Here is an 18,485-nt window from a genome sequence, read left to right as displayed (position 1 = left end):
AAACAAAACAAACAAAAAAAAAAAACCTGAAATTTAAATTAAAAAATGTAAGAAATTTTAGTGCACTTTTAATAATATTATTCCTCAACTTCTCATTTGTCCATGTGCATTATGGATCAGATCTACAAAGACACTAAACACTGAGGGACAGGCAGAAAAATTGTTAAAATTGTGCTTAATTTTCTTTAGACATTTCAGGTTGTTCATATTTGTTCAGGTCATTCACATTTTAGTGTTACAGGATAGTTTGTAAATGTAAATATTTTCCGAATTTAATGTTATTTTTTGCACTAAAACAAAGAAAAAAATTTAAGTTGTTAATTCTAGATTTTTTTGGCCTTAATTCAAGATTTTTTTTTACTTAATTGAAGATTTTTTTTTTTTGCTTTATTCAAGATATTTTTACTTAATTGAAGATTTTTTTTTTTTGCTTAATTGAAGATTTTTTCTTAACTTAATTGAAGATTTTTTTTTTTGGCTTAATTCAAGAATTTTTTTGTTTTTTTTACTTAACTGAAGATTTTATTTATTTATTTTTTTTGCTTAATTCAAGATATTTTTACTAAATTTGAGATTTTTTTTTGCTTACTTGAAGATTTTTTTTTGGCTTAATTGAAGATTTTTTTTTTTGCTTAATTGAAGATTTTTTTTTTTTTGGCTTAATTCAAGATTTTTTCCTTAATTCAAGCAAAAAAATTTTTTGCTTAATTCAATTCAAGATAGTGGAATTTTTGCACTTGGCAAAAACATCCCAGGGGCCAAACTGGACCCTTTGGTGGGCCGCATTTGGCCCCCGGGCGGCATGTTTGACACCCCTGCACTAGAACATGTTACTGTAGATCAGGTTTATCATGAACAGTAAAGTTACAGTAATGGTATGTGTGTGAGATGGTGCATAAGTGTCCACTGTGTTGGCTGATATGGAATTAAAACAATAAAACTCATGAATATACAAGTGAACAGCAGTAGAATAGCTGTCCACTGTAGTGACCACTATGCATGAAAGGGTTAAGGTACATTAGCAAGTCAGTCAGACCTGCATTAACGTGTCTGCACCATGAAACAGTCAGTGAAAACTGTGGTAAAACTGCCAAGCATCGAAGAAAATGCTGCAAAACGTTTATAGTCTATTATTGATTCTTACTGGAAACAAAAACATCCTCTTCTCCCACACATACGCAGCAAAGAGGAAGGAAACCTAGCAGGTATCAATGCAAATACCCAGAGGAAGAGGTCATCCCTCACCAGTCAGAGGAAGAACAACGTGGATGAGTCAAATGTCAACCTCCTAATAGTCATCCTTCTTCTCTAACATTACGTGAAGTAATCTGCTGCAGCGTTTAAATACAAAGTCAGTCCCACAGATAAAATTCAGCTGCATTACTTCCCTTCCCATTTCACTAACACTGCATTTGTACCAGATCATGTGGAATCACTATGAATCCACCGTCAACAATGAACAAAGACAAAGAGTATTAGCAAAAGGTTTAAAGAATTTACAAAAGACAGGAGAATACACACTTTCTTTTAGCTTTATTAAAATAAGGACGCAAAGAGGAAAAAGAAGCCTTTCTAAAAAAAACACAACAGATTTAAGCCCAGATACACATAAAATTGTGTAGTAAAAGCAGGACAAAAATCTAATTACACAATGCTGAAATTAAAAGAGAATTATCTTCTGTCATAGATGGAAGTATCAAAGTGTCTCCAGTATTTCACACAAATACAGTAGTGGAAAAAGGTTTTCAAACAACCTTAGACTTTTATACAATCTTCAATACTGCCATGAAATAACTGTGGAAAAATCTTTTTTGTGAATGTAAATGAACATGATTTGTTTTTGTTTATTTACTAAATTCATGACAGCTTCAACATGTCATGTCCTAGATGTGTTGTTGAAACATCTGGTTTTGACCTCGATGGAACTGAGCATGTGCAGAAGGGTTTGGAGAATGGAACAATACTTGGCAGTTCAATGATTCTTAATGCTCCAAAAACTTTTTCTACCACTGTAGCTATACCACTATTTTCAAATAACTGGAATAGACCTGCACAGTGTAGAGAAGTCTGAAATGTGTGAAAATATAATGGAATTGAAAGTATAATGTGGTGATTAAGCAGAATCCAGGGTTTGATCTGATGTTCACATGTTGAGTATGACTGATTCACACAGTGTATCAGTCATCAATAAAATGAATAAAAACCTGAACACAAAAAAAGTTCCCTCTTGCTGATCGTTCTCCTAAATACAAACATATTCATATAAAAGTCAAACAAAAGAGAAAAACTTTATTTACAAGTACAAAGAGGCAACAAAGTGAGCAAACTACAATGTCAGACTGTCACAACATATGAGCGGTGGTGAATTATGGCTGAGGATATGTAAGGTCATAGATCAGTCTATTGTGTGATGACCTAAATATATAAAAACCAAGCTGAGGTGCATGCGTTAGGCTGTGAACAGCTGAAACTGAGGCCACATGTTAGAACACGTAACAGTTACTCACAATTAAAATACAAGTTTTTTTTTTTTTTTTTACATCTGAGATTATAGTCATTTACCCTACACAGTAGAACCTGTTCATTTCCTGTGATGGAAAACACATGAAATCAATTCAAGCTTTACTCTGAACTATTTAGGTCTGAGTTGACAGTTCTTCTTCTTCATTGACTTTGTTGGTACATCACTAGATTTACAATAGTTTTGCACTTATTTATGTATATTTCTTTATCATATTGATAATATATTGTCTAGTACATATTGTACAAATTACTGTTGTAATTGTGTCTTAACAGGGTATGTTCAATAAGTATATTTGGTGTGTATATGTATAAGCGTGTGTGTATTTTTTTCCCGTTCCTTTCTTTCCTGCTACTGTTTATTGTACTTGAATGGAGCAACATACAATAATTTCCCCCTGGGATTAATAAAGTATTCTGATTCTGATTTCTGGGTGACTCCTGCCATCAGCTGTCAATCACCAGAGCAGCCTCATCTGTGTGTAACTACAAACAGTAAGTATACACTGGGTTACTAACAGTCCAGAGCTCCACAGGGGTTTGTAATGGTATTTAAGGTGGCGTAAATTAAATGCATCATTGAGGCTGGTGCATATGGGGACTCTGTCTTTACAGTGGCACATAATGAATGAATCAGTCTGGTGACATGAAGGCACTAATTGCAATTTGTTTACTAACAGGTAGGCACAAATGTCAGTCACAAGTCACCATTTGACTTATGTCAGTCTATAAAATATCATAAAGCCCTGAAGACATAATCACACGGGGCTTTTTCAGTTTTTTGACATTTTGTAGACTTAGCGACTGACTAACTACAATAATAATAATAAAACTAACAATAATAACCAAAATAATTTAAAAAATACAACTATAGTAATCTACACATTGATTGCTAATGAGCTCATAGTTGCAGATCCAAATATTCAATTTATATTCTAACAAAGTGCAACAGCTTCTCTTTCTTTTTCCAAATAAAACAAATGAACACCTAGTCTCTTTTTGTAATGAATACACAAGTACACAGTGAAACTGATTGTGATAAACCCATAAAGACCCATTGCTACTTTTGCAGTAGTTAATCTTTTTAACCTTTTGTAAGTGATTTATCACCATTGACTGCAATATTATCTTCCTTATTTTGCATTTTTTTCAGTGTAAATCATGCATTTTCCTGTATTTAATTCACTGATCATGTAGATGTTCCTTAAAGCTCAGAGTAAAGTTGAGGGTTATTATAACAAAAAACAGAGAAAACTCAAGAAAAAGTGACTTTTTCAGCAAAGATATCAGTAACTGAACATAAAAACAAGTGTGTCCATTCACTGTCATTGATCCAGCTCCATGGGTTTACTGGTGAATCAATGTTGTAGAAGATGACGGTGTTTCTACGTTCACTATGGAGCCTCTGAATGTCCAAATGGGTCATATCTGATGACCATGACAAGATGACAAATTGTATCTTTCATCAGTTATTTACACGTATTGATAGGATTGGTGGATAAACAGGTATTAAACATTTTAGATCAGTAGATGGTTTTGGTCAGCGGTGGAGGTTTGGGTTAAAATGAGTGCTCTGATGTGCATCTTCTGGAGTTAAAGTGCCAGCGCCTTCCTTCTGTAAGCTTCTTTTTTCTCTGTTCAAATCATCAGATTAATAATCAGACTAAATATAACGATACGTGACCTGATGTCGTTACAGGAACGTGACCTTATGGGAGCTGCGATCCTTTTTCTGTGCTAAGCCAAAGCGTACAACAGTCACATTCTTTACAGTATTTGATAAATAAAGCTCTCAATCATATTTTAACGCCCCTATGGGTCAAAATCTGTTTCTTGTCAGCAAACCTGCGTTGAAGTCTTTTCTCCTTTCAGACTGCTGTAACTACAATTTACTAAGGGTTAAAAAAACAAACAAACAAAAAATAAAACAAAACTACAATTTATTGAAAGGTCGTCATGGAATTTTAGCCCAATAGTGCCTGAATCGATCACATATTGGAGCTTTAACTGTAGGTTTTTCAGATGTTTTAATCTCCCGTCAGATTACAAGACTGAATTTGGCGATACATAAGCAACAGATAAACGACGACACTGTGCAAACATTCAGGTGTTTGATCAAAGTGGTTATGTCCATGAATTGTGAATTTGGTGATATAAGACTAAAAGCTGATTCTGAAAATGTGACGACCTGATGTTGTTCAATGTCACTTTCTATGAAGCCGTTACATTTACAAAAGCCTCTCAGGCAAATGTACGTTTCAGTGACTTAAATGTTTCAGTGACCTAAATGTGAAATGTTATGTGACAGATACTGTGAATGGTGTCTTGTTTTAAGTTGAGGAAGTGCATCGTTTGTCAACACTCAGCATGTTTAGAGATGATTCTGCATACTGGAAATTTTACTGGAAGAATGAAGCCCACACCCTGTCCTCCAGGACGTAACTACTCCAACGTACTGCGTTTCTCATATCCTGTATCACCACCACTGAAGTTCAGGTTTTGCGAAGAATCTTCATCCAAGTCGTTGCCCTGCTTGTATCCAGACTCTTCAACATCTTCCTGAATTGCCTCTGCTTGATCACTCACCTCACTGTCTTTTGTCAGTGCCCTGATTGGCAGACGGAACTCAGACTCAATGGACGGTGCATCCACCAGCGTTGAATCATTGGCATCTGGCGTAGACAGTAGATGTGTGGACGACACAGGCTCCACGTGGACCACACATGTCTGATCTTGATCTTTTTCTGGGACCAACTGCTCTTTCTTTGGCCCATTGAATTTCTTCAAAACACGAAGAGAAGCCGAAGTTAAAATGATTAAACCTCTACCTTCAGCGGAAAGTTATTCCTCTAATACATGTAATAAATGTAATCACTGAAAAGCTCAAACGTTATTGAATAAAATCTCAGCTGACAGGGTGAACACACCAGAATTTCCGGCACGGTTATTGAAGTTGGCGGTCTGATCTTTTTCATGCAAACCATGACAGTGATGATGATGATTAAAATCAAGCCCAACACACCGATTACAATGAAGATCGGAGGGGGTTCTAGACAAAGCAGAAAAATACATCATTAACCACAGCGTAAACGGAAAAAAGCCCCTAGAAGCTGAAATTCATTCATTCATTCTAGATATATTTGCCTTTTACAATATACAACTTTACCGTGTCGTCATAAACGTCTAACCTAAAACTGTGATTTCTACAGATACAGAAAAGCCTATTAACGGTTCTTTAAACATAGGTTCCCATTTTTTGTGAGACATTTGAATTGCATGTATATAGTGGAGAATAAAACTGATTGTCTAGTAGGTGTTTGCTGGATGGAGGTGCTTGGATTTGATGTTGGCTATGCTTCAGATGAATCAATCTGGAATTATTTTACACACAAAAAAAAATACAGGACTACACAGGATCTATTTTTCCACCCTTCACAATGACGTGCTATAACGTGAAATATTATCATTGTAATATTAAACTCAACTGTTTACACCTGATGGCTGTTCAGCAGATGAGGAACAGTACTCCTGTGTGGGTTGAACAGATATTTTCTCCACTGTTCCATGTAAATGCACACAGTATATCTCCTGGCTGTTGTCTACCGGTATGATCTTCTCCTCACACACTTTCTTCCAGCAGTCAAAGTGATGAGAGTCATTGGTCTGCACAAAGAAAACAAGCACAGAAATAGGTAACATGTCAATGACGTTACAACTCTTAAAAGCAGACTTGCATGATTAATCGCAACATCTGTGAAATTACACCACCATCAAAAGTCTGAAAATGCACTTGTCGCTCATCTAGATGTGCCAAGATTTGTTTTAATCTTTGACATTCAATGAATAGAAAACATGCATTGTACACACATATTCCAAAATTATCAGCAACCTGTGCAGTTTCCTTGATGTCCAAGCTAATAAACTCATAATAAAACAATTCACAACAGTCATAATTTGACTTTTTCACCAAATCATGCAGTTCTATTAGAAATTATAGAAGACACTGTATGCAGCCTGACCTGATTGATGACTTGAACATCGTAATCAAATGTAGGCAACTTTTTCTTTGGTTTAGGATCAGCATTGTAGAACAGCCACGGGTGTATGAACCTGAAGTGGACTACTTTGTCTTCTGTAACGGTGACATTCACTGCAGGGAAGTCGACAGTACCTGCAAACCATCAAGGATGTTTAGTTAAATCTTTAGTCAAAGTGTACCTGTACTGGTCATGCTTATGACATTAATTGTGCTTTATGTATTACTTATAAGCAAGAGAGGCACCAATTCAGTAAAAAAAAAAACAAAAAAAAAACACCATGCTGGACCTTTTTATTACGTATTTAATTGGGGTTTGGGTCGACAGGAATAAATAAAGGCAGGTCCTCAAGTACATGCCAGGTTAAAAGAATAATATGGACAAATGTCGGGTGTTTGTCATCTAATGTACAGCCAGTTAAGTATAATGTTTACTTCTACAAGTTTAATTAAAGACACTCAACAGTATTTCAGCTGGTTACTGGAAATCACATCACATCTGAAGTGGTGCTGGACTGATGTAAAGTTGTACAAACGGGTTTAATATGAAGCCAAACACCAGACCAAACTGACATACTGTGATTTACCACTAGGTGTCGCACTTCCACTGAGCAAAGGGGAAGAAATAAGACAATCACAGCCCATGACTGGGAGTGTACAGATTCCAGTCCACTAGGTTGTGTTAATGCACCTCTACACTGGTTGGATAACAGCCAGTACACATTAAATAATGACAAACAGTGAAGCTGCACCATCTTGAGATGGGGCTGGCCATGTGAGCAGCACTGTGATCAGTTTGTCATACATTTTCTCCTGGTGCATCATTTATGGGTTTTTTTGGCTCATTTAGTCATCAGCTTCAAATGGGCCATGTTCCCATTAGATGCAGTTTTAGTTTGTTGTCGTCCCAAAAGCACATGAACTTTCAAGTAAACAAACACATTGTGCGCATCTTCTCCTTCCTTCTCCTGAAATGTGGATCACATTTGTAAAACCAGCTTCGGTGCTGCAGTAGATCACTTACAGTTTATTAGACACAAGTGGCTCTGTTAGTAGGTTTAAAAAATATTGTAACCTCCTGAGACACAGGAAAGTAAAAGTTTGGGCTTTTTTACATTAAATAATTGTCTTGATTGGAAAAAGCATAAAGCGACAGTTTTTTCAGATATTTTCAAAAACTATGACTCTTTTTATCTTTTTTTACGTATTCTTTTTTTTTTTAAATTTAGCTTTAATTTAACCTGGAAAAAAATCCCATTGAGATTAAAAACCTCTTTTGCAAGGATGTCCTGGCCAAGACAGGCAGCAGCAAATACAGCACACAGTTCCCAGATTGCACAGTTAAAACACAAATAACAGACAAATTTAACAATAAATTAGTTTGTGAATAGTTGTGCCCTACAGAGGACAAAATGCATTATTGGGTCTCAAGAGGATATAAAACAGTCTAAAAATACTGTGTTCATTGTTTGTCATTTGTTGTTGTTATTTGGCAGAGACCTGCTGTCAGCATTAGGCTGCTAATAACACTATAATTTGACAAAATCTATCATAACAACAAATATCTGTTCAGCGAGTCAAACACCACACCAAACCAAACCTGCAAAACCAGGAATTTACTCAACTCATATCTGAAATGTATTGTTTGGTTTCTGTAAGTCTGTTTGACTTACTTCTACAGTAAAACTATCATCTGTAGAAAATTACAGGCGATATAGGACGACAACGTTTGCACTCTTAAGTAGTGTTTGTTTACCCATTATTTTTTAATTTTGTGGAAGTTCTGCTGAAAACTTACAGGACTTAACCTTAGAGGATGCATGAATCTAAGATAATTTATGTATGTTATTGTTATTTATGGAACGTAATGAATAATGCTATTGAATCCATGCATCCATTTATCCGTTCTGTCCCTTCATCTACCACTCCGTAAATGTCTAATACATTTAACTGGCTCTAGGAACTCTGTGTTTGACAGTTTTATGGTCCAGACACCAGTTATTTTAAAGAATTTAGAGAGAATACTGACATGATCACTCACATTTCTTATTTACATTCGCGTTCTCGTAGTAGTTGTACTTCATTCCAGCAGAGGGGGACTCATCATCTCCCATCACAGCAGATACAGTAACATAATACCCATCGGCTGGATCTGAGAAACTGGACAAGTCGATGTGAAGCGTTGGCGAGTCTACCCATAGTTCAACAGGCTTACTAAAAACAGACAAAAGAGGGCAAAAATTATTGTTTCTTCATTTTACATCTGTAAAAGTTTGCCCTTATTTCTATAAAGGATCCTCTCTTAAACAAATCAACTTATTGTAGGGATTCATACATAGAGAAACACAAACTGACCTATTTTCTGATCTCACAATTACTTTGAATTTAAGTCCTGGTGTGAGTTGATCGTAATTCCACCGCAGAACATTGTTGAAGTTGTGGCACTGCAGAGTCACATTTGTCGGTGTCAGAACTGTGAAAAGAAACACACGTCAGCAATTAATGTATGATGAGCGATTACATTTTCACACAAAACATTTGTAATTCACTGCATAAAACCACAAAACCAAGATGTCGGAGAGGACATCGGTAAATGGACAAATTGGGGAGATCTTTTGAGGTTTCCACCTGCTTTCACCTGACCCTCAGGCTAACATTCGCCTCATTGACTCAAAACAGTTATGGATGCTGGGTTTTAGCTAATATCACAGCTGTCCACTAGAGGGCACTGCATGATGTGGTGGAAAAATTTACTTTTTATGTTTTATACTCTTTATATTTTATACTGTTAGTACATCTTCTTTTATTTCTGAGTCATTATTCATTATGTGTGATGTTTACCACTCTGTAACACCCCCAACCCAGGAACGGAGTTCTTGCCTTGAGTTAAAACCCAAACACCTAAATGTCTGAATGTGTAGATAGAGGATGGCGCCTGCACTCAAGATTGGATCCAAGCAAGGTTAGAGTGGAGAGGTCATCATGACCTCTTCACGGACCAGAGAAGGAGTAGTATGGGGTGGTACGATGTACGTAAGGAATGACATCATAGTTTGAGGGGGTTGGATTTGGTTCTATATAATCTTTAGTTTTCTCTTGTTTAATCAGACTTCATTTACAGAGTTTCTGTGATTGACCTCTCAATAAATGCATTTATTTATTTTAACTCTAACTTTCTCTCCTCCTCTTTGTGTGTGGGTTATCAGTTGAACATTTCCATAACAATGATAAGGGAAAAATCATTGAAACTTGTATTCCATTATATCACTATTAAATCTTTATTTTACATTAAATCATCCCACGAAACATTTAATTTTATAAATACTAATAAAATTGCAAATGGAAGAGCTTCTACAAATGATGGAGCATAAATTAAAAGAGGTTTTCATTATACAGTCGCAGAAAAAATTATTAGACCACCTTTGTTTTCTTCAATTTCTTGTTCATTTTAATGCCTGGTACAACTAAAGGTACATTTGTTTGGACAAATATAATGATAACAACAAAAATAGTTTATAAGAGTTTAATTTAAGAGCTGAAATCTAACCATTTTCTATGTTTTCTTGATAATAACCAAAACCACTTCAGTTCTTACATCAATATCTATGACATTGTACTGATAAAAACAGTGCTTTTAGGAATTCCATGTTTTCTTTTCTGTCTGTTTTAGTCACATGATACACACAGGAGTTATTACTTGATTGCATAACCATCGTTTTTGATGACTTTTGATGGTCTAATAATTTTTTCCGCAACTGTATAGTGAACTCCTACTATCTCACAAAACACAAACCTTTCTCATTCACTGATACATGTCGTTGATAGCGGCTTAAAGACATAAAATTTAATGACGCTGCACTTCCTGAAATCAAACACAGAAAGAGCAAGCATGTCAAAACGAACACTGCTGACAACTTAACACTTGCTTTTTCCTCGTCTGCCCCTTTTCAAAAGTATCCTTCCATTAGTCCCTTACTTAATTTTCAAGCTGATTGCTGACATGATTTTAGAGATTAAATTACATGAACATTTTTTACCATCTCATACATGTTTTCACTGCCCTGACATTTGAGTTCTGTTACAGGAAGCAGTCTTGATTCTCAGGATTTCAGCTACCATCTCTCAATACCACAAACACACACAGAAACACTTGCCTTCCATTTCCTGCTTACATTACAATCAGAGATAAATATTATAAAAAGGCAAACACAATCCATCATCATCATCATATCTTATCGTGCCAATTCCGAATCCATTCCAGGGCAGGGCTATTTGCTTCCTGAAGGTCTTGGTCAGAGCAATGAGGGCCTTTTATGGATGGATGCCTTTCATGTATCAGGCTATTCACTACAGCTCATAAATGGAAGTAACGTTGGAGAGGTGTTCTGCAGATTTCCATCAAATACAATAAATGCATCAAACAAATAATGACTCTGTCTCAGGGTTGATGTTCACTTCACCAGGAATCAAATGAAAACCATTTTCAAGACAAAATCAGACACAATAAAGTACAAGAAAAATCACCTAATACTAAATCAGCCTTAAGTAGAAAAATAAAATGAAGCTAATACTTTGGATCCTTGAAGGTAACATCCTGAACTATGGCTTGTACTAAAGGTTCTTTTTTAGGTTTAGTTGTGAAGAAAAAGCACGTTTTCACTGAAGACTTAGTCACACGTGATCAAAAAGATTAAGAGAACAAAAATGCACAAATTTTGCTTTCATTTCCTCTACATGAACCTGACAGTACATAACAACAGTCACCCACATATGAAAACAGACGTCAGCATGAAAGAATAGAAGAGGAATCACAGACGACAGCCCGTGCAGAGTAAAAAAAGTGAAAACCGCAACAGTAAAGCCGATTACTGAGGGATGTCACCACACACTCACATATACTTAACCACATCTCATTTCCATTTTATAGTCAGTTTCATCATTAAACAGACTCACTGAATGGTTTTGACCATTTGGATGATTTTACTTCATAACCAAATCTAATTCTCATTTAGAGGCAGTTTTTGACATGATTTTTCAAAGCTCTCCTACAGATTATAACTTGCAAACTCTGAACCTTTTGTCTTTACACAGTAGAAAAAAATGGTTTCAAAGAGGAAGGATTTTATAGTCGAGTAGCAGCAAAAACAGTAGCCAAAAAAAAGGCAGACAAGCACTTTTGCCTTCGATGCAATCTCTTTCTAAAGCAGGAAGAGAAAGTTGATTATCAAAATAAAAAGGAGGTCAGTGGTTATATGCATATGCACAACGCTTCTCAGACTGAATGAGAAAAATTTGTCCTCACCATGTTTTGCAGAAGAACTATGTGCAATCAGACACAAAACAGCAGTCAATCAGAGAAATAATTCAACTTCAAAAATGGAAATAAAGTGTTTAACAGCCAGAGAACAGTGTATTAAAATTGTCCTGTATAAATGCATTGTCCGGTCATAATAATACATTAATACACTGTTTAATGAAACAATGCCAATTCTGCTTTTGGCAGGATCTCTGGGTTTGTCCGGAAGTCTCATACTACACAGCCTGACCAAAAAAGAAAAAACACAAAAACAAAAAGGTTCACACACTCTACTACTTCATTGAATTACTTTTAGCTTACAGCGCGCATTTGCCATATCATCATTTTGACAAGCTTAAGTCATAACATTTATTTATATCCTTAGTTACATCAATTTTTCACCATAATCTTGTATTAATGATGGAAGAGTCAGACCACATCCAAAAGATTCTCAATGAGGTTAAAGTCTGGAGTCAGTGGTTGTAAATCCACATGTGAAAATGACTCTTTAAGACTATTCACTCAACTGGCATCTATGTGACACCATGAATGTACCAGCATAAAGTGAATAGCTTCTGTTTGTGTTGCCATTGTCTGCTGTCTTCACGACCACATTGCATTATGGGATATTTATGCAGGTGAACTGCCCAGAGCTACATTAGTACATGAGCAACATTAATTCAGAAAGACTATGCAATTACTACAGTGCTGGTTTCATACAATGGTTTTGCATATGAATAATGTTTTAGCCTAGTAATTAGCATATTAGTATGAAATTAAGGACACTGTCATTTTCTGCAAAATCCTCATGTGACAGGAAATATTTGGAAGAGGAGTTTCTCTCTCAGTATCACAAGTAAAATGTCAGAGGAAACTGACCAAACCTTAAAAGATAAAATGTGACTGTGTGGAATCGCTAAACAGAATACAGGCATACAATGGACAGGAGGAAGAACAAGTACACAAAAAAAAACTTCAAGAGAACTGCACACTGTTTTTTTGCACTCACAATGGTTTGATAATAATGTATTTGTAAAAAAAAAAAAACACACACACTAGATCAGACGTCCTGAACATCCATCCCACCTGTAACAGCACATAACCGCTCAGATTATAATGGGGAAAAAAAAGCAAGAAACTGTCATTGTTTAGTAGACTATGAGTATGTAAAAGCTGACACACATGGATCCCAGGGCTCACAAGGATGAAACACAAGACAAAAACTGAAACACAATAATATACCTTTCTGCATTGTCTTGTTGCTAAAATGAGCTTTAAAATAAAGTGGCTTTATCTTTGATGTTTGGACTGTTGATCAAACCAAGTCAGCTCTGTGGTTTCCAGTAGTAGGCCTATGTTTTTACATTTTTCAGCCGACAGACAAAACACTCAAGATAGCAGTGGGCAAATGTACCGGTAAGTGATGACATAGTAGCTGAGGTAGGCAGGTCCTCACATCAAAGTGACACCGAATGAATGGCGTGTACATAAATACATTGTGTCACCAAGTTAGTGATAAATATGTGAATATCCCATATCATACTGTTTTGCCTTACATGCTAATGTTTACAGAAACACTGAACTGGGAAACTCTACTCTGAAGCAGAAATGAAAGCAAACAAAGATAAAGGAAATTCTTTCTTGGGAAGTCCCATTCACAATAACCTGGGATTAAAGTGGTGTACAAGTGCAATGTCATTGTTGTGTAGCCAGCAAAAGGGGAATATCTTCTTTGGTTTCTATTTGTCATAGCTATCACAAAGTATGACTCAGATATCAAGACTCTACACAGTCAAACAGTCTAAACTGAATGAGTCTTAAACTGGCAACATTAAAAATTAATAGTTTAGGCACTTTAAATGATAATTACAACTATTCACTTGACTGTTTTAGGGATCTGTCCTGCAAAAATTGCAAATAAATGTGACAATTGTGGTCTACAAGTAAAATGCCTCCAGGAAAAGAGAAGTAATCTTTACTAAGTGTGAGTCACTGATAAAGAAAAAATACGTAAAAACTAAAATTCTGGTTGGCTGTAGTTTCCAAGATACAGTCTTGGGTCAGAATGTGAAATTCTGACAATTATTAAGAGAATGGGTTTTACTCAAAACTAAAGTCATGTTTGTCTCAGAGCTACCAGATCTACTTCAAAACAGTCTGCACATTACAATACACTCACTTTACAGGTTCTTTCTAATGGAAGATTTATGACTCTATTGTATAAATGTACATAAACCAATACAGGCTATATGTCTGATGGACTGACTTACTGAAATCTTTTATGATCTGGCAGTCTTTGTTGTTATTTTGTTGTCTTGTTTTGGTCTATGTTTGGACCATGTCTACTGTGTCGTGTCTGTACTTGTATTTTATGTTATCAACAAAAATCCTCAAAAATAAAATACTTAAAAAAAAAACAGTATAGGCTATATGTGTAACAACACTGTCATATACATTGAAAACATTAACTAACCTGCACTTTCATTTACTTCTGTTTCATTTTAAGATTTGGCTCATTTAATCTCTGAGGCAGATAATTTATAAATATTGTACACAAGTGCAATTTCCATATTTTCCTATCCTTGTCTTATACACCAGTCAGTGAAGGAATTACAGTACCATGCAAAAGTGTTAAGGTGAAGACACACTGACCGAAGTTTCAGCGGTCAGACGTCGTCAGGCAGTCTGGCGAGGTCAGTGACATGAGTCTGTTTGGTGTGTTCTGTGCGATTAGCCATCATTAATACTGTCGCCAGTCTTTTCGGCCAATTCAACATGTGTTGAACTACCACTACCCGTCGTTCAGTCAGACAAATCTGATTGGTGGAGGGAAAGCTCCTGACTAGTTAATCAGTGAAGGAGAAGTTTACATGTGAATACAGCTATGCCAAGGTACTTCACACTATTATTGTCTTCTATAATAGTCCATTCATTGCTCATGTCATATCTGAATGGGTGTCAGTCAGTGTTGCCTATGGACTTTATTTTATTATTACTTTATTTTATTATTATGGACATTTATTCCATGAAGTGAACACTGACAGCATTATTAGCAGAGTGCAATTTCTCCTTAGTTTTCGACTGTGAACTCTTTCTTCCTCCACAAGAAGAAGCTCGAGACCTGACAACGCCAGTATCTTCTTTTTACAGCCATCCGTTCAAACAAGTGCAACAACAACAACCCTTGACTACTCAACACTCTCTGCTGACAACAATGACTGACAACAGCGAGCTCTGTGATTAGAGAGATGTTCTATCATTTTCCGGTTTTACGTCTTGCGTAAGTGTACGCTCAAGTCGGTACACACTTTTGCTCATGTCGGGGAGACATGGGCCGACTGATTATTCGAGCTACCTTTTCTAGCACCGACTGGCAGACGGGTTGGTGTGTCTTCGCCTTTAAGCCAGCTTCAACCCTGAAAACACACCTTGTTCTTGCAAAAAAAAAAAAAAAAACAGAGCTAAATTGCCACTACAGACAAAAGTTTGTATTAAGTGTAGTCTCCATTTACTCTTTGGACAAGTTGAATTCTCTTGGTTTGGCTGTTTCAGGTTTTCTCAGTTGTGTTGTGGTATATTTCACAAAGCTTCATTCACAACCTGCAGTTTGCCTTTTCACTTGGTATATTTTTTCACAGTCCAGATTATTTGATAAACCACAAAATATTCATATTTTGTTATTTATTTATTAAAGCTTTTTAAATATTTCCTTTATATTCAGTTGCATCTTGAGATAGAGACTGAGGAACACATATATACAGTCTTTACGTCCTTGTGAGCTACGACTTTTACACAGTATTGTACACAGTTTTAGTGTAAAAGGTCTGTGGCTTGTACATCCGGTATAGGCCCAGCACTAGTAGTCGATAATGAAAGTAAGCGTCAAAGTTATTTTGCTACTGTAAACACATCTAGACAGAGTGTGAAAGCCACAGACACTTTACATGCCAGACAGTATGTCACTTTATAACCAGAGACCCACAGATTTACCCACAAGACCCTTATTACAAAGACTTACTCATATACAGCACAAAACCAGCATCATCTTTTAAGGATGATGGTGAACTCATTTCTGAAGGTACCACTGCACATACTTGAAATCTTTGCAGAAATACTTATTATATAACATGAGAACCAGCAGCTTGTGCCCATTTATATGGCAAATGACAAGGGGAAATAAACCAATCTCCACTATGCAAGAAACTATACTTCTGAGTGACTCTTTCAAAAGGACTTCACTTCCTCTTTAGACACTTAAAAAAATACTTTTTTTTTTCATTAAAAACAGTTTGCCCTATGCGCTTTGGACATAAATCGATAAATTATAAATCCATACATGATTCCAGGAGCAAAATACATTAAAAAGGTGTAAACAAGGGCAGCTTGCATCCATTTTGCATAGAAATGTATTTAAATTTACACCTACACATTACCTATAAGTCTATGCACTTACAACTAAATGTGCATCTGTGCATCCTCAGACCGTTAACTGTATTTAGAGATGACTAAACCATTTCACATCAAGTACATCAGACTGGAGCAGATCAATACATATGTTCTATGTATACTTAAAATGATGGATGGATGATGGATGTCAAAAAGTGTTAACTCCTTTTTTGATCCATCAGTATTAACCCATACAGACCCAGTATTGCTTTTGTGGTAGTTCCCAAATGAACTTTTCTCTCTATTTAACCTCCCTTAAGTGATTTATCACCATTTATTGTAATATTATCTTCTATACTTTGCATTTTTCCAGTGTAAATCATGTATTTTCCTGTATTTAATTTACTGATAATGTAGATATTCATAACAGCTCAGAGTAAATTTGAGGATTATGATATTAAAAATAGAGAAAACTGAAGAAAAAGTAACTTTTTCAGTAAATCTATCATTAACTAAACATTAAAACACCCATCTGTAACCACTGTCATTGAAACAACTCCATGGGTTTTACTGGTGAATCAATGCTGTAGAAGATGATGGTGTTTCCATGGTAACTACGGAGCCTCTGAACATCCAAATGGGTCATACCTGATGACCATGAAAAGATGACAAACTGCATTTTACACTAATTATTTACATGTATTGATAAGATTAGTGGATCCACAGGTATTAAACAGTTTAGATCAGTAGATGGTTTTGGTTGTCGGTGGATGTTTGTGTCTTTATGGGTTAAAGGCTTGTACAGAGTATAAAAATAAATTGTCTGAGCACCCTCCAGGTTATTGTACAAACCAAGACAATGAAACGGCAAGAATTTTAGCTCCTGCTTCAAACGCTCATAATCCTTAAACACCACTTTCTTAGAAAAATGCAGTCCATTCTCTGTTATTTACTGATAAGATATATATGATGGATGTGCAGGAATCAGACTATCTACTATAGGTGTTGCCTGTTTCTTAAAGTGCAGACACCTTTTTATTTTGCAGGGTGTAGTCATTGAGGAACTGGCAAGATCTTATAAAAAAAAATGCATAAATTGCACAACTGAAAGACCTTTGGTAATACTGAAAACTACTAAGAGGAACTAAGAAAAACAAGAATATGCAGTCAACACTTAATGATGGTCTTATTACATTTGTATGACGTTAACATAGTCAATCTCAGACTGCTATCCACCTATAAATGCACATAACAGTAGTCTTACCTAGATGTGATTATAAGGAATATTTATCATTCATTTTAATATATGAACTGCAACACTTTCTTTCTACCAAGACAAACAGACTGATGGGTGAAACCCTCACTGCAGCTGGTTTCTTCTCAAAAATGTAATTGTCTGCAATACTTCTACATTCAATGCACTAGATTCACAGTGGCACAGAATACAATTGTATAATTAAAAACTACTGTGCGGGTCAAAACATGCGTTGAAACAGGGAAAACTAGCCACTCCCTAGTTTTACAAAGAGCTAGTTACAGTAAATAGCTAGCATGGATTTTCCGTTAAAAGGATGTGTAGCAGATGTTAGCATCAATAGCAAAGACATGCATGTTTTATCCCGGTATTCCTAAAAAATGCCCAAACAGTTGTCTAATTCTTAAATATTCAGACATTTGGATATATGTAACAAGGCTAACACAAAACAATGTTTGCTAGAGTATGGGAAACACCGTACTTACCTCGAGCTAACCCTGTTTGCGTGAAGAAACCAAGGAGAAACACGCGTTGAATTATGTTCCAAGCCATATTCATTTAGCTAATACCCCAGTGCTCATGAGATAGATTTGTCATAATGTAAATGGCGCTGTAATGTATGGAAAAGCGGCTAAAAGGAGACACGGAGCAGTCTGTACGAAAGCAGCTTTAGCGTAGCCACGAAGCCGTGAACGCAGCACCATTCAAGGGACTGGACAGAAGTCGCTCCAGAGCGGATGTTGATCCTGAATACACCCCCTTCTTGCTCCAGTATGTCTCCACCCCCGCCTTCCTCCTCTATTATGCCTCCACCTCTACCATTCGACCGAGTCCGACTTTTCAGGGCCGGCTTTCATGTTGGTTCATGTCTTTTTGAAGCTGTTAAATTCGGCAGCTAGCTTGTACGATATGCCGTAAATGCTGCGTTCAATGCGTGAAAGAAAGAAAAAAAAAATACAGGATATGAAAAACTATACTCTGCCTCTGTGAAT

General features: G+C 36.0%; 1 protein-coding gene across 2 annotated transcripts; it reads right to left on the bottom strand.

The window, feature by feature from the left end:
• Positions 1–4,901: 4,901 nt before the first annotated feature.
• Positions 4,902–18,388, bottom strand: ifngr1l (interferon gamma receptor 1-like). 2 transcript variants are annotated; one of them, XM_030156701.1, is made up of 7 exons: positions 17,979–18,388; positions 8,912–9,029; positions 8,598–8,770; positions 6,540–6,691; positions 6,015–6,183; positions 5,448–5,569; positions 4,902–5,301 (listed from the first exon to the last, which is right to left on the bottom strand). In XM_030156701.1, exons 1-7 carry the CDS (start codon positions 18,049–18,051, stop codon positions 4,963–4,965), a joined length of 1,146 nt encoding a protein of 381 aa, XP_030012561.1. In that variant the 5' UTR covers positions 18,052–18,388; the 3' UTR covers positions 4,902–4,962. The 2 variants fall into 2 exon arrangements, with proteins under 2 accessions (XP_030012561.1, XP_030012560.1); XM_030156700.1 differs by having other exon boundaries at positions 6,006–6,183; positions 17,979–18,387.
• Between the last annotated feature and the right edge of the window lie 97 nt (positions 18,389–18,485).

Source organism: Sphaeramia orbicularis, chromosome 15 (genome assembly GCF_902148855.1).
Source record: "Sphaeramia orbicularis chromosome 15, fSphaOr1.1, whole genome shotgun sequence".
Lineage (NCBI taxonomy): Eukaryota > Metazoa > Chordata > Actinopteri > Kurtiformes > Apogonidae > Sphaeramia > Sphaeramia orbicularis.
This window is presented reverse-complemented; position numbering and strand designations above follow the sequence as displayed.

Excerpts from the sequence above, each read along its gene's own strand:
- ifngr1l (XM_030156700.1), bottom strand. The coding sequence starts at position 18,051 with ATGAATATGGCTTGGAACATAATTCAACGCGTGTTTCTCCTTGGTTTC. Across the intron at positions 6,184-6,539 it reads ATGTTCAAGTCATCAATCAG|ACCAATGACTCTCATCACTT; the intron begins GTCAGGCTGCAT and ends TTCTTTGTGCAG. Across the intron at positions 5,302-5,447 it reads TAACCGTGCCGGAAATTCTG|AAATTCAATGGGCCAAAGAA; the intron begins GTGTGTTCACCC and ends CGTGTTTTGAAG.